This window comes from Nuphar pumila, chromosome 17 (genome assembly GCF_984573655.1).
Source record: "Nuphar pumila chromosome 17, dmNupPumi1.hap1.1, whole genome shotgun sequence".
NCBI classification, from domain to species: domain Eukaryota; kingdom Viridiplantae; phylum Streptophyta; class Magnoliopsida; order Nymphaeales; family Nymphaeaceae; genus Nuphar; species Nuphar pumila.
In genome coordinates, this window is record NC_143265.1 from 12,536,326 (window position 1) to 12,549,443 (window position 13,118).

General features: G+C 38.9%; 1 protein-coding gene and 1 pseudogene across 2 annotated transcripts; one reads left to right on the forward strand and one right to left on the reverse strand.

Moving 5' to 3' along the window:
• The window catches only part of LOC149811659 (exocyst complex component EXO84B-like), a 32,588-nt pseudogene extending 25,866 nt beyond the window's left edge, over positions 1-6,722 (reverse strand).
• A 28-nt stretch (positions 6,723-6,750) lies between these two features.
• Positions 6,751-12,329, forward strand: LOC149811660 (inorganic phosphate transporter 2-1, chloroplastic-like). Of its 2 annotated transcripts, XM_089993116.1 has the most exons (4): positions 6,751-7,582; positions 10,889-11,080; positions 11,161-12,014; positions 12,090-12,329. In XM_089993116.1, exons 1-3 carry the CDS (start codon positions 6,875-6,877, stop codon positions 11,971-11,973), a joined length of 1,713 nt encoding a protein of 570 aa, XP_089849242.1. In that variant the 5' UTR covers positions 6,751-6,874; the 3' UTR covers positions 11,974-12,014; positions 12,090-12,329. The 2 variants fall into 2 exon arrangements, with proteins under 2 accessions (XP_089849242.1, XP_089849241.1); XM_089993115.1 differs by having other exon boundaries at positions 11,161-12,216.
• The last annotated feature ends 789 nt before the right edge of the window (positions 12,330-13,118 follow it).

The following is a 13,118-nucleotide window of genomic DNA, read 5'->3' on the forward strand; positions in this document are numbered from 1 at the left end:
TTACAATCTCCCAACGATGTTCCACCTTAGAATCCACCACTACTTTGCAAACTTTGCTTGATCAACAAGCTTGATCCAGCTACACATGTGGGTTGCTCAAGAAAATGACCAAGCTATGACAAGCCAAAAGGATCCCTTCTCCATGTTGACAACTTCTAGAGAAATTTTTCATTACTGTAAAAGGAAAATAAATGGATTTATTGGCTGGAAAGAGTGTGAGAATGATACAAGCCATCAAGGAAATAGACCAAGTCATCAAAGTTTAACATCCATCCATGTTTTCTTTACAGAATGCCCCAAAGTGCAAAGACTGGTCTCCTTCCAAAACAAAGTACATCAAGTTACACTCTCCACCAAAATCTTGGTCATTGCTTGCTTCTCTTGATCATTGGTGTAAAAAATAAAAAGCTACCAACTATTCCCGTTAACCTTAAGCCCAATTCTATCTTGATAGGACTTCTGAATGATCCATGTTGCCTCAGAAAGTTGACTTGGGAAGACTAAAGAATTTAGTGAGATAATTTGTTGCAAGCCCATGACAACTCTACCTTTAGCTACTGTACCTCTAGACTTCCCTGTGATACTTTATAGTTTTACAGGTGCGGGATAACAGGTGTGCAGTATGGATGTCAATCTTGGAGCGCTGCTTTATGGGAACAAGTTCTGCATGAGTGGTCTAATTTGGTGACACTCCTTGAGACATCAAGTAGGTATGCTTCATGTATCTTCAAATAATTTTTTTAAAAGACAAGCAGGTCTTCCTTTTTTCCCAAGACTGGTAAAATTGAAGCCTTACCTCCTTGGTAGGCACTTTACAGTCCACACCGACCTTAATAGTTTGGAATATCTCATAGAACAATGGATCACAACTCCACTTCAGCACAAGTGGGTTACGAAGATGATGGGGTATGATTTTGAGCTCCAGTACAAAAAGGGGCCCTAAAATCGAGTCATCGATGTTCTATCTTAACGAATGTAGAAAGCTCGAACTGAAGCAAGATGAGATAATTTTTGCTTAGGGGACTAGGCAAATCTCAAGGAGGGAGGGGATGATGTGATCCCAAATTTTGCAGACTTAAATCTAGCTCCTAAGGTTTAGAAAGTACAAACGAATCTCCTATAGGATGATCCAGATTCGTTATCCAAGCACTACTTATTTCAAGCCATGCCACCTCAACCATGCGGCCACCTAAGTGTGTGGGACCTTCCTTGAATGCTCCTCTCATTTATTGGCAAGTAAGACTCACATGGGACATGGCCTCAAAAAGAAGAGTGGGCTCCTCCCAAGAGCCTTGGAGGCTCTTCCAAGTAAATCGTGTAGGCCCGTGGAGTCCCTTCTTATAGAATTTTATGGAACCTCAAGTAGGCCCTAGTGAGTTGGGTCCTCTTAAACATGACTTAGGGGAAAGTTTTACTAAGTAGGGAATTAAGAGTTAATATTGCTTTGTTAGATGTGTAGGTGCTTTAGATTTTATGATTGCTTTTATTATGTTTCCTTGGCCTATATATAGAGGCCCATTTTGATGTAGATGCGATATGAAATTAATTCAACATTTCCTCTCACTTTCTTTCTCTCAAGAAATCACACCCCCTTGAGGATGACTCTCTCTCTCTCTCTCTTATCCCCTTGGCCTTTAGGCCCTCTTTTCTTACCCCTACGAGTCTCTACCCCCTTGACTCACTCACCCTGTCTCATGACTCATTGAGTTCATGTAAGGTGGTACCAACCCTTCCAAGGTCTGGAACTTACCTATGAGCTAAGTAGATTCACACTCTACTTAGTATGCGTGCAGATTGTACCAACCTTTGTGAAGGACTCCATTCGCTCGTGCTATGTACATGGTTTATGAGATTTTCTAGATGGACTAGAGTCATTCTCATCCTTAACACACTCCACCCCAAATGTGTAAGTCTTTAGGACTCATTTTCCTAACCCTCTCTAAGCCTAAACCTCTCGTAAACCCAAATCTGTAAACAATATTATGTTGCTATGTTTTTTAGAAATTCACCTAACTTAAAAATAATATATCTCCTAATACGTACTAGTCCAAACTTGCAAAATTAACTCCAAACACCCACATTTGTCCTTAACCAACCGACCAAAAATTGGATCATAATTCTTTCCTGTTAAGGAGAATTAAATATGACACTTAAACCTGTTTTGCCCAAAACCCAAGCCAGAAACAAACTTGATCCAACCCCGTGTCCTGACTTTGCTGAATTTTAATTTTCCAACATGTCCCAAGCTTAACTTTAATTTCTGTAAATTTTTTACTTTTTATTCTGTGAAAAATTATTTACTCTCAAGGTTTATAAAAAACTGAATAGAATCAAGTTCCAATATAGACCCAGAACTTCCCGTAATTTAATATAGGCAAACCCGAACCCCTTGAACATAAAATTTTAACCCAAGCTTCCTTTCATGTCCTAAGCTATCTCCTAATTTTTTAGCATTTATTGTGTTGTATTTTAAGAGAACTCGATTTTTCTCTAAACCCTACCCAAATCTGGTTAATAACTTTGACTTAACCAAACCTAACCCAAGCCTATCAAAACCCTAAAAACTGAACATAGGCCCATCAGAATGGATCACAAATTTAAATATACAGTAATATAAATGAACAATAATATCAATAAAAAGAGAAAAAATATATATATATTTCAGTAGCCAGAAATGAAGCGAGATCTTATCTATGGTAACACTCTAATCAGACTAAGCACTAGGGGACCGCTTGAGCGCATACACAAGTATATATTAGTACACTAGAACCAAGTTCACAAATGAAACAATCAAGGAAAAGAATCCGACTTAGAAAATGAGTATGCAACAAAAATACACACCCTAAGACACTAAATGCATGACTCAACTAAGTTTATGCATGATTTGGGATAGACCTAAGTGATCGGTCTAATGCACAAGTGCAAATTGGGTGACTTATGCAAGTAATGCACGATTTAGGGCAAAATGAACAACAATAAAATTAATAAGTTTATATGCCAATTTTATCTTTTAATGTTGAAGAGTTCAACCTGCAAAACAAACACTTCTAATGGTTGATTTGTCAATTTGAATAACCCTTTCTCTAATTCCAACTCCGGTTAGTTAGATAATTCAATAAACATGTATATATTGACAAATATAGTCAAATCTAAGCATGAAATTCAAGATCAAGAATTCAGTCAAGGTTTGATAGCCTTGAGCATGTCAATAGGGCTGTGATGACAGTCCACACATGTCTAGGACTAAGCTTGGTTAAGTCCCTAATGAGTAAGACACAAACAAAAATTTTAGGTGTTGAAATTTGGGCAAAACTGACTATAAAGCATGAGATTTCAAGCAATGAAATGACAAACACATAGGACCAGCAGCTAGGCTCAGTCCATAACTGTATACACCGTGTGAGGACAAACCTCATGTCAACTATAACCACATTTACAAGTTTCACAAACAAACACAACACTACAAGAAAAATGTGAATTAGTGACGGACGCTATCCGTCACTAATCCATCCCTAAACAATTTAGCGACATAATGACAGCAGATTAGCGACAGATAGCGTTCGTTGCATAATCCTGGTGGCTAATTAGTGACAGAACTTATCTGTCGGTACTTTCATCGCTAATTTGCGATGGATTAGGGACAGATCATGTCCGTCATAAGTCCGTCGCTAAATAAGCACTGATTTGGGTTTGCGATGGATTATATTCTGGAACTAATTTCGTCGCTAAAATAGCAACAAAATTAGCGACGAAATATAATCCGTCGCAAACCATAAAAAATTCATCGCTGAATACTAGCAACAGATATTATCCATCGTAAAATTTTTAAAAAAAGAGCCCCGAGGTGTGCGCCTCATACGCCTTGAGGCGCACGCCTCGAGGTGAGGCGTGCTTCAAGCCGAGGCATACACGCCTTGAATTTTTTAATCAAATGAGGGTCAAAGTCCTCATTTGACAAAAAATTAGGGTTTTTTACGCAGTTTTAACTAAGCTGCTAGTAAAAAATTGGGTATGATCCATAAGAACCGGGTCTCAAACATAAGCTCAAGAAAAAAAATGGACCTTCTAAACCCAAGAATAAAAATGATCTAAAGTCCAAATTCAATGCTAGACCAAAATACAAGCTACCCAAGCCACTCAAACACCTTCTAGTACCCTAAATAGATCTTAACCAGTACTAGAATTATTCGGATTCGTAGAACTTGATACTTAATAAAAAAATAAAAAAAAATATTTTTATAATTTAAAAAATCCTTAAAATTAAAACCAAGCTAGCTAAAGAAGTTTATGATATAGACAAAATCTCAAAAATATAAAATATAAAATATAAAATATAAAATAACAAAAAACCCTTATACCCCAAATTTGCCTGAAGAGTTCTTTTTGCCTTGGGTATGCGTGAGTATTATTTTTTGGACCGGTCTTCAATGGTGGATCATCCGAATTAACCTCCAACTCCTCGTATACATCAAATTGATCTAGATGCGCTGCATCACAAAAACTCCTCAATTCATTTTGATTGAAAAGAAAAAAAATGGCAAAAGACAAGATCAATTTACTTTAACTTGAACCACCATCAAAGGAAAGTCAAGCTCAAAATTTTATGTCCACTCAAGGTTTAAGAGCACATCGAATGGGGTGAACCTAGTCTTAATATAATGAGTTCACAATAGTTACCATTATGAACATTAGAAAAGCTTTGCTCACCTAGTACATAGACATACAATACCAATATAAGACATGTTGATTGTTTAAGACCAAAGTTCACATAATCAATCATATCTCGAAGGCTTTTAACGAGTGCAGTTATTAACCATTGACTCTCAGGGCTATCTGCCCCCACGCATATCAAATTGCCTAACTGGCAAAAAAATGATGTCGGGTCCACTGCAAGCATGTGCGCTGCATGGCCTACGAACTTTATCGAGTCCTCGATGATTTTCTCATGCATCGTAAGTATGTTTATCTCTCGTAGGCTTCATCTTCAAGAGACCCTATAACAAAAAAAGAATAAGATATACTGCATCACTCCAACTTACTCAGACTTATACCTCTAACCTAATTTGTAAGACATCAAAGGTAGTGTACCCAAAGTTCATAGGCGAGTGTTTTTTTCTTGTATTCAAATTGACACAACAAATATATAAGTTTCTAGATAAACTCATTGTACAATCAAAATTGGTAAAACCGATAAGATCTTGCATAAGTTATACTTGCATGCAATACCAAAACAATAATTCATGAATATAATCATGAAAATATTTAAATATTTATAGATTTCATAAAAAATATGCAAGGCCATATAAAATATCCAACAAAAGTAAAACATTATTCTCACGCAAGGGCTGTGCTCATTTGGCAGGGGTGGCTTGTTAACACCGCCAAGCTAAAGGGATATTATTTATTGGTGAGGCTTGATTTTGTGTTTAGTATGTAAAAAAACTTGCTTAAATTTGTGAAACAGACTTTGTATGCCGAAGTTATGAACATGTATGCGACCTTAAATATATCTTGGATATGTGTGATATCATAAAATATAGATGGCTGAAGCATTCAGCTTACAAGCAAAAAGTTTTAATTTCAAATCCCATGGTTCACATCATTGAAACAATGTATTCAAATCCTATAAGTTTAGAATTCAAATCTTATTGCTTACATTCTTGAAACAATGTATTCATTTTGTAAATCAAGTTAGTTTGAACTTGACACAATAGCTTTAGGGTTTAAATTATATTATTTTCATTCCTGAAAAAAATGCATAATGTTTTTAAACGAGTCAACACGAACTCTGCTCATTTAGCTTACGGTAAGAATTAGGTGACCTTGAACACCCTTTGTTTGGTTCAATCGTCTCATCTACTAGTCTTGTGGGGTCAGTGAGAAGACCTATCACTAGTCTGGATTTGGTTCAGGCCCCGGTAGAACCAAACTTGGATTTGATTTGAGATGCTTGTACCAGGTCCAAATACAGGTCTAATCAGACTCACTATAAGAAAAACCATACCCGAATGCTCATAGGATTACATAAACCAGACCCAATCCATGCTCAGTAAAATAATAATTTTTATTTTTTAAAGTTGAAAAATTACAGATCTTAGCGGAACTCAGGTTGGGCTGGGGTTTGATATGAAATTTCACAAACCATACCCAGCTCCGGATATTAATCAGACCTTTTGAGTCTGACCAAGATTTTAATCCGACCTCCTTGTTTGTCAACAAACCCTGACCCTATAGAGTTTGGTACAGGTCAGGTCTGGGTCAAGCCCGACCAGTTGATAATCATAGACTAGACCCATATTAGGTTGCGGGTTTTGGATCAGGATCCAACCCGACCTTTGGGCAACGGTCAGCGCCAGGATGATTGATAGGGACGTTGCTCTTGTCGTGAAGGGAGGAGGAGCATAATAAACCCCCTCCCTCCTCCACTCGTTCCTCCCACCCCTCCCCACCTCGCAGCTACGCTTTCAAACTCAATAACCTTATCTACCACTCAATACCATTCTCTCTCTCTCTCTCCTCTCTTCTCTCTCACACAATAAAGAGGGTGAAAAAAAAAATCAGTTAGAAAACAAATAAGTGAAGAGAAAAAAGGAAAAGCCATTAAAATGTACAATTATATAGATAAAACGCAGATTCAGACAAACACAGATTGTAGCAGCACCTCTCTGAATCTTCTTCACCCTCTCCTCATACCTCAACCAACCATCTTCAGATTCATCCATGGGTCAACTACTACCCTTGATTCCGTACCGCAACTGCTTCAGTTACCCACTGTAACCACCACCACAACCTCTCTCTCTCTCTCTCTAGGTTGGAATAGTATTCTATTTGCTCAAGGAGATTTCCTTCCATAGTGAAAGGTGAAAGGGATAATATGACTATGCATTTGCTGTGTTCAAAGAATGGTGGTCTTCAACTGCATTTTATGTGCTCAAAGAATGTTCTTCAAAACCATCTGCTCTCCAAGGGCTCCCCATTCCTTCGCTCTGTTCCCTTCCCTAGACGATTTCTCAATTTACAGAGGAACCCCAGAATTGGATACACCACCTTCAGCCCAAGATTCCTCCCCTCTGCCTCCTCACTGGCCTCCTTCAGGGAGGACGACCACGATGTCGCCGCCTCTGCCGCCGCTTCTCTGGAGGTCTCGCAGGAGGAAGAGGTGTCTGAAATGGCGAGGGCGTTCAATGTGTCGTCTCGGACGGCCACGGCCGTCTCTGTCTGCGTCGTGATGGCTGCCCTGACGCTGCCCCTGGCCATGGGGTCGCTGGGACAGGGCATGGGCCTGAAGAACAGAGTGCTGTCCTATATCACTCTGCTGTCCGGGTTCTACATGGCCTGGAACATCGGCGCCAACGACGTCGCGAACGCGATGGGGACATCGGTGGGATCGGGGGCGCTGAGCCTCCGGCAGGCTGTCCTGATGGCGGCGGTGCTCGAATTCTCCGGCGCCTTCTTGATGGGGACCAATGTGACTAGCACCATGCAGAAGGGGATCCTCGTCTCCAGCGTCTTCCAGGGGAAGGAGAACCTGCTCTTTGCCGGGTTGTTGTCTTGCTTAGCTGCTGCTGGTACATGGTTGCAGGTACATTTCTATTCATTCATTTTCTCTTTCTGATCCTGCTTTTCTTGTTGTAATTAACACCTTTATTAAATGCCATGTCCATTTCTATTCATTAATCTTCTCTTTTTTATCCTGCTTTTCTTGTTGTAATTAACCCCTTTATTAAATACCATGTACATTTATATTCGTCCATCTTCTCTTTTTGATCCTGTTTTTGTTGTTATAATTAACCCCTTTATTAATATCAAATCGATCGGCATGCTTTCCGTCTTTTTGGAAAGCTGTTCAGGCCATATTTGTTTTCCTTCTCTCTAAACTGTACGCATTTAAGTTGAAAAAAATTGACTTGGACTTGATAGGAATTAGCAGTTGATTGACTCAATTAAGTTTGACAATAGAAATTAAAAGGAAGGAGAGAGTTGTGGCAAGTTTGCTCCTTGTCATGTTTATGCATGTATGATATTTTTCTGAATGAATTGAATGATGAGTATAACATCTAATGGAAAAACCTCCAAATACTTGGGACATGCCATGAACAACAGAAAATGGGTTGGTCCAAAGTTTCAGACTCAAGTCCAACACCTACATGAGTTGGCCACTAGGTTCATCAAGTTATCAACTTTTTATGACAAATATGCATCCTTTTAATTGCTGAGAGAGCATCTCTATGCATATTAATCCTTGATATATTTGATTGAGATATCACTCATGACCCAACATATTGTGAAAAATGCCATGTGGATCGTAAAAGAAAAGACAATCCACAGACAAAAAAAATCCCAAGACTGCACCTCAGGGTGGATACCCAATAAATAAATATAAGTGACCATGTTTGCTATAATCAATGATTGCTTGTTTTCAGGCTCCTGAGTATCTTTTCAAGCTTCATTGCATAAAATCATTTCAAGTATGTATTTTTCCAGATCTACATAGTTTTTATGGAGCTTTCCTCTCAAGCAACTCATGCTTCTGTATACGGTAGCAAACAGTGTCCCTGTGAATTATAATAACGATAAATCATGAAAATGAATGAAGGGAAACTGTGAAATTTCTGTTTTATATTTTAGAATCCTAAGAAATGATTTGTTGTTGCTGGACACATACATTCTAATGTTTATGTTCCTCTGTGTAGCTTCCTTTTTTTTTTGAAAGGCAAGCTGGGGTTAGGCGGACCCCCTACCAGAACAACAGCCGCCCCATGTGGCAGAGGGATTCGATCCTGGGCCTTCAGCTTGACACAGGACCCCGCTTACCACATGGGATACCACCTCGGTGGTCTCTGTGTAGCTTCCTTGACCACTTGTAAATACAACTTTTAAATATACTATAATTTTTTAGACTGGAGAACATTAAGTTAAATGACCTGTTAATATATGGTGTATCTTCAAAGGCACAAACGTGGAATGAATTATTATCTGATTATCTTTGTGGGCACCAAAGAAAATTTTTTCTAGTCTTAGGTTCACAGTGATCTATTAGTTTATCTGTGTTTCTACATATGGTTTATCGTCTGCATTGTGCTTCTATTATTCTTCTTTCCTCTTTGTACTATTTCATATGGAATTGTATAGCTCTTATGTACCTTTCAATTTTTTCATGATCTTTGAGTTGCCAGGCCTAGCTTTAGTTATTTATTCACCTAATTCATTGTATACTTCTTACCTATTATTTTGATGAACTATAAGGTTCATATCTGTTCTTTTTCCCTTTTCTGAACATATGTCCATTGTTTGCACGACTTCTCATGCCAAAATTGCTAAACTTTTCAATTTCACTTCAGGAAGTCGAACATTTCCAAGACCTACAAGCTTTTGAGTTTGAGCTCTTTTGATCTCATTGGTTTTACATTAATATATCTTAGATGGATAACTTTATCCTTGTTCAGGTTAAGCTAACATATCTTTATTCCTAACAACTTGGAAGAACCTAAGTGTGAAAATCCAACACCCATTTAGTCACTCTTATCTTAATACAGTGATCTCAGGTGCCTTCTTTCTAATTCTCTCCGCTGAAATTATTTTTTTTCCTAGTACATTAGGGATGTGTGATGGAATCTCTGAAAGTTTATTTCAAATGACTTTTCTTGTTTAATCTTTCCTTTTTTTACGAGGACCTGTGTCTTTATTATCTATTGGCATTTCAAGGATCTAATCATAAGCTCTTTTCCTTTTTTTTGTTTCCTCTTTAAATTTTGATAAATTCTTTCAACTCCATGTACGCCTATTTGAGAAATGTTTCATATTCTGCTCCATGGCCAATTAGATTCTCAGAAATGAAGCAACCACCGCGTTGTGGTCAAAGGTCAAACAATTATTTGTTCTGCTTATCTTTTTTATGAAAACTTTTGAAGGATTGTCTTTGATCTAAAACCAGACTTAACGATTTGTTGAAATTTGCCAACTTTAAGATTGTTCTATGAACTATGAAGTTTTTATGAGCCACACTGAGATAAATAATGTTAATAGTTCAGCTAACATGTTAATGATGGTGTCAGAATCCATTATTAACAGATGACATATAATCATATACCCTGGAGCAATATAACATAGGCATCCTTTGACATTTGCCTCAAATGGTTGCTGGTAGTACTAGGAGTTTGCTTGCTGCATTATGAATACCAAAAGTTTGGGAAGCAGCTAACATGAACTATGTGACTAATACCTGACTAGAATCATAACCACATGCTACCAAGTGCACTGACACTCCTTTAAAATTGAAAAACTGTATTTTAAATGTGAATATATTGAAGATTTGATTTAAATATGAAGAAGTGTGTTTTCTTAAATCTCATGTCGTTGAAATTATCCAGATGGATCAGATATATTTGTGATAATGGAGGACGTGACTGGCATGAATGACAATTGACTTAATGCATATGCCCCTCAACAATACATAGTTCAGTAAGATGCTCAATCTTCATATTTAGCCCTTGCACAGTCCTTTAAGGGTGGACTTAAAGCTCTTCATACAATCTACATAGAGAGTAAGCATCCCAAGTGTCGAATGTCAAAGGCTGAGCTATAACCTTAATATTAAGAATGCCTCTTTGCTTTTGTGTATTAATGGATCTCTGTCACTGATATGCCTACTAAAATGTTGCAAGATTTTCACTGTTTTCAAAATGTTAGTGTCCTGGAATAACCCAAAACCTTTTGAAATAGCAATAGATTTAAATTTATCACAATATTCTCGTCATATATTCACAATACTTTTTTGATGTTGTCCATCCTAATCTAGCACCAATTCATATTTCTTTTCTCCATTTTTTCCCTTTCCTTAACTAAACCATGGCCAGTTACTGAATAGATAATATTTGTGTCTGGTCAGGTTGCGTCATCCTACGGCTGGCCAGTCTCCACCACACATTGTATAGTAGGAGCCATGGTGGGATTTGGACTGGTCTATGGTGGAGTTGGTGCAGTCTTCTGGAGTTCCCTGGCCAGGGTAGCTTCTTCCTGGGTGATCTCTCCAATCATTGGGGCTGCAGTCTCCTTCCTCCTCTACAAATGCATTCGGAGGGTAAATCTTTATACTGACTTTATTTCTTTTAGATATTTCTACATCAACTTATTTCTGATCTTCTGCCTTTGCTTCTTCAGTATGTGTACAGTGCTCCAAACCCAGGACAAGCAGCGGCAGCAGCTGCTCCAGTTGCAGTGCTTATTGGTGTTACAGGGATCTCCTTTGCGGCCTTCCCACGCAGCAAGATTCTGCTTTTTGCATGCCTTCAGGCGCTTGCTTGCGGCATAGTAGGTGCAGTTATTGTTAGCAGAGTCATCCACAGACAGCTGGGTCACCTTCTCTCTTCTGGAGATGCACTGAAAGACCAAAACAAAGCCCCCCGAAACATAGGTTTCCTATCAAATGTTGCCGGTCCTACTGGCACCGAGCTGGAGATAGTTTACAGCGTATTCGGCTATATGCAGGTTCTATCTGCCTGTTTCATGTCTTTTGCTCATGGAGCAAATGACGTATCCAATGCCATTGGCCCGCTGGCAGCAGCATTATCGATTCTCCATGGTGGTGCCTCTGGAGCTGTAGTTGTGATCCCAACCGATGTTCTCGCTTGGGGTGGGTTTGGGATAGTTGCTGGCTTATTGATATGGGGATACAGGGTAATTGCAACCATTGGAAAGAAGATAACAGAGTTGACTCCTACCAGAGGGTTCGCGGCAGAATTTGCTGCTGCATCGGTGGTGTTGGTGGCATCAAAACTTGGCCTTCCAATCTCTGCAACTCATACTCTTGTTGGGGCAGTCATGGGGGTAGGTTTTGCCAGGGGGCTTAACAGTGTGAGGGCAGAGACTGTTCGCGGAATCGTGTTATCGTGGGCAGTCACCATTCCAGTGGGTGCAGTGCTGTCTGTCTCTTATGCTGCAATCCTAACAAGGCTATTGTCATTCACCATGTAGAGCATACCAAGGAAGATGTATTGCTTCTTTGGATTCCTAAGGTACAGAAGGGCAGTTCTGTTTGGAGCTATTTTTTGGTGTTATTTCATAATGTGATATTTTTCATAATATCACAGTGTCGGAATTTGGAGGATGCTTGATCAGCTATGTAACACGGACACGTCAAAATGGATGCTGGACATGCTATTCTTGCATAATTTTCCATCAAGAACAATATATAAGAGGACGTGACATGAGAGTGAATTGGAGTTTCCCTGTAACTTAATTGGTTACTTGTTACTGCCAACTTCTCGTTGGAGATCCAACGTGTTACTTCTTGACGACTCATTCATACCCAACTTTCTGTGACCATAAAATCCAACAGTATATATACTGAAAAGTGAAAAGAGAGAAGCTTCCCATAAGGTCTCCGCATCTGCTAATCTGGTAGGGGCGACTTGTGAACGTCACCAAGTTGATGGGGTCATAAGTTTGAAACCCACTGGGGTGTCCTTTGCTTCACGGTCAAAGCTGAGTGGGTTTTTTGAGGCATGGATTTTCATACTTATTCGAAGAATGTGCGTCTTGAGGAACGAAGCGGATCATAAAAATGCCAATAATTCCATCGATTGGGGTGACTTGATATTTTCGAATCATGCATACAGAACTTGTCAAAAATTCTATGGGATGGCATCAGTTAATCATGTTAGTGTATGGGCGGCCTCCCAACAAAATTTGGCGAGCACAGATCAGGTCATATTGTATTAAACTGATTCATTGGTTATAGTTAATCCCCACTGCACATCACACTTGGTGGAAATGTGTGTAGGCCTCACACCGTTCCCAAGTTAGATACACTGTTCTCAAGTGAGGTGCTGTGGGGATTGAATCTAACTGATCTGCCCTCCAATTTAGCATAGTTGCATCCTGTCCTCATCAGAACAAGGTTTCTTTTGTTGTGCACAGTCCACCAAGCAAACCATCTAGCAGAAAGGATACGTTAGCGAGGACTATCTTTCCAAATATCAATGTGATGAATGGTATTTTTTCTTTTTCTCCAAGGGACCATGAAATGCAATGCCATAAAATTCAAACAGATCAGAAATGGGCCAATGTTAGAATTACCATAGTAAATTCAGGTGGTTAATTATGCACATTATCTGTAA